Consider the following 3,093-nt stretch of genomic DNA (forward strand, 5'->3'; position numbering starts at 1 on the left):
CAGGAGGCTTCGATGGTGGGGGAAGGGATGGACAAGCTTCGGGAGTAATGGGGTAAGAGAGGGAGGCTATGGGTGGGTGAGAAAAAGGATGAGGCTGTAGGGGCTGATGGAGAAAGAGGTCAGGTGGCTGCAGGGGGTTGGGGGTGAGGAGGTGAGACTGGGGTTGAGGAGGTCAGAGAAAGGAGAGGGATAAGCTGCAGGGCTTGAAATAGAGATGGGAGAACTGCAAGGACAGAGGCAGTCAGTCATTTTGCTGTTGTACGAGTATGCAAATCCAAAAATATACAAAACAGGAGCTGCCGGAGACCATTCGGCCCCCTGAGCCTGCTCTAACATTCAGTAGGATTGTGGCTGACCTTGTATATCAAATTCCACGTCCCCATCTCCCTCCAATAACCTTGGATTCTATCTACCTCTGCCTTAAAAGTATGTAAGGTGCCTGCATTCTGGGGCAGAGTTGCACAAGGCTCTGATAGAAAACATTTTTCCTCATCTCGGTCCTAAAAGGGTGATTCTTTAACCTTAAAAACAAAGTTCCCCTAATTCTGAACTGACACACAGGAGGAAACATCCTTTCCTTTATCTGGATCATTCAGGATCTTCAATTAAGTCATCTCTGATTCTTCTGAACTTCAATGGAAATAAGCCCAACCGGCCTGATCTCTCCTCATTAAACAACCCACTCATTCCAGGCATCAACCTGGTAAACCTCTCCTGAACTGTTTCCATTTACATCCTCCCTTAAATGTGGAGACTAAAACTGCACCCAGTAGTTACAATGTGATGTCAACAATGTTCTTTGTAACTGGAACGTAACATCCTTGCATTTATCCCTCTCACAATAAAGGATAGCATCCCATCACCTTCCTTGATAATGTGCCATACTTGCATACCAACCTTTTGTGACTCCTGCACTTACACTCCAAAATCCATGTGCACCTTGGAATCTCGCTGTTGCTCCCCGTTAAAATAACACACTGCTTTTTCATTCTTCTTGCCAAGGTGAACAAGTTGCCATTTTCTCACATTGTACTCTGCCAGGATTTTGCTCACTCAGTCAACCTATGTCTGTCTGCAAACTCCTCCTACATCTTTTTCACAACATACCTTCCAACCCATCTTGGTGTAATCTGCAAAGTTAACTATTGTGCCTCTGCTCCCCTCATCTAAGCCACTGATGTAAATTGTCAAATGTTCAAGTCCAGCTGAGACACCTACGGAATTGCACTCGCCACATCCGGCCAATCAGAAAAAGATCCATTTTAGCACATTGGTTTCTACCAGCTAGTTAATCTTCTGTCCCTGCTAGTATATTACTTCCTATACCATAAGCTTTTATTTTCTTCAATAACCCTTGAATTCGCAAAGGCCTTGTGGAAATCCAAGAACAATATGTATACAGGTTATTCTCAGCACATGCTGCTCTGTCAAAGGATTCCAATAAGTTGGTTAAACTTGATTTCACTTTGACTGAATCATGCTGACTCCTAACTGTCTTCGGTTTATCGAAATACCAAGCTATAATTTTGTTCATTATCGACTTTCCCGTAGCAGATGTCAAGCTAAATGCCCTATAAATCTCTTCGTCAACTTACCTTCCCTTGCATCAGCATTCTTGGTGAACCATTCTTCAGTGTCCTTCTCTTTCCATTCCACCAAGTATTTCAGAATTGGCACACCACCAGTTGATTCGGGTTCTTCAACCTTAACTTGCACAGTACTGGAATAGGGTACTGTATCCAGGATTGTGGGAGCAGACGGGGTCTCTGGAACAGGAAAGAGGAGGGGAAAATAATCCTTTTAGTGACCAGAGCTTCTGAAAATTAGACACACCTACACATTCTTGTTCCTAACACTGGGGTAAAAAAAATAACTCAGGCAAAGTATCTTTCTTTCTTCTATTTTCTGCTGAAAGCAGAATACATGTTTCCAGTAAAGAAGTACTGAGTTAAATTTGCATGTTAATCTCATTCAGCATTTAACTTTGTTGTCAAGGGATTATAAATGGAGTTTTAAGATTAAGAACCTAGGTCTGGTAATAAGCTCAGAAAATACTGAGTTAGGCTATTCAGCCCCTCAAGTCTGCTCCATCACTCGATCATGGCTGATAATATTCTTCTGCCTTCTCCTTGGAATCCTCAATTCCCTTACTAAGCAAGACCCTATTTGTGTCTTAAATGAGTTGGCTTCCATTTCTGCAAAGAGTTCCATGGGGTCACCACCCGCTAGCTGAAGAAATTCCTGCTAATTTATTTTAAAGGGTCTCTGAGGCTGAACCCTTGGGCACTAGTCTCTCTTATTAGTGGAAACATCTTTGATGTCCATTCTATCCAGGCCTCCCAGTATTCTGAAAGTTTCAATCAGACCCCTGCCCCCCACCATCTTTCCAAATTCCACTAAGTACAGACCCAGAGTCCTCAAACAATCCTCATAGACGAAGCATTCTTGTAAACCTCCTCTGCATCCCCTCCAACACCAGCAATATCCTCACTTAGATACAGGGCCCAAAACTGCTCACATCATGCCAAATGTGGTCTGACTAGAGCCATATACCATTAAGGCTGTATATCTCTGCTCTTGTATTCTATCTTTAGAGATGTACAGCATGGAACCAGACCCTTCGGTCCAACCCGTCCATGCCGACTAGATATCCCAACCCAATCTACTCCCACCTGCCAGCATTCGGCCCATATCCCTCCAAACCCTTCCTATTCATATACCCATCCAAATGCCTCTTAAATGTTGCAATTTCACTAGCCTCCACCACATCCTCTGGCAGTTCATTCCATACACATACCACCCTCTGTGTGAAAACATTGCCCCTTAGGTCACTTTTATATCTTTCCCCTCTCACCCTAAACCTATACCCTCTAGTTCAGGAATCTCCGACCCCAGGAAAAAGACTTTGTCTATTTATCATATCCATGCCCCTCAGAATTTTGTAAACCTCTATAAGGTCACCCCTCAGCCTCTGACACACTAGGGAAAACAGCCCCAGCCTGTTCAGCCTTTCCCTATAGTTCAGATCCTCCAACCCTGGCAACATCCTTGTAAATCTTTTCTGAATTCTTTCAAGTTTCACAACATCTTTCC

General features: G+C 43.6%; 1 protein-coding gene across 22 annotated transcripts in view; it reads right to left on the reverse strand.

The window, feature by feature from the left end:
- LOC122540675 (neural cell adhesion molecule 1-like) overlaps nt 1-3,093 on the reverse strand; it is a 508,029-nt gene that overhangs the window by 110,051 nt on the left and 394,885 nt on the right. For all 22 annotated transcript variants that reach the window (XM_043676739.1, XM_043676737.1, XM_043676738.1 and 19 more), the window contains one exon: nt 1,596-1,766. In XM_043676739.1, the coding sequence (XP_043532674.1) occupies nt 1,596-1,766 (171 nt within the window). The remainder of the gene's footprint in view (nt 1-1,595; nt 1,767-3,093) is intronic.

This window comes from Chiloscyllium plagiosum, chromosome 35 (assembly GCF_004010195.1).
Source record: "Chiloscyllium plagiosum isolate BGI_BamShark_2017 chromosome 35, ASM401019v2, whole genome shotgun sequence".
NCBI classification, from domain to species: Eukaryota; Metazoa; Chordata; class Chondrichthyes; order Orectolobiformes; family Hemiscylliidae; genus Chiloscyllium; species Chiloscyllium plagiosum.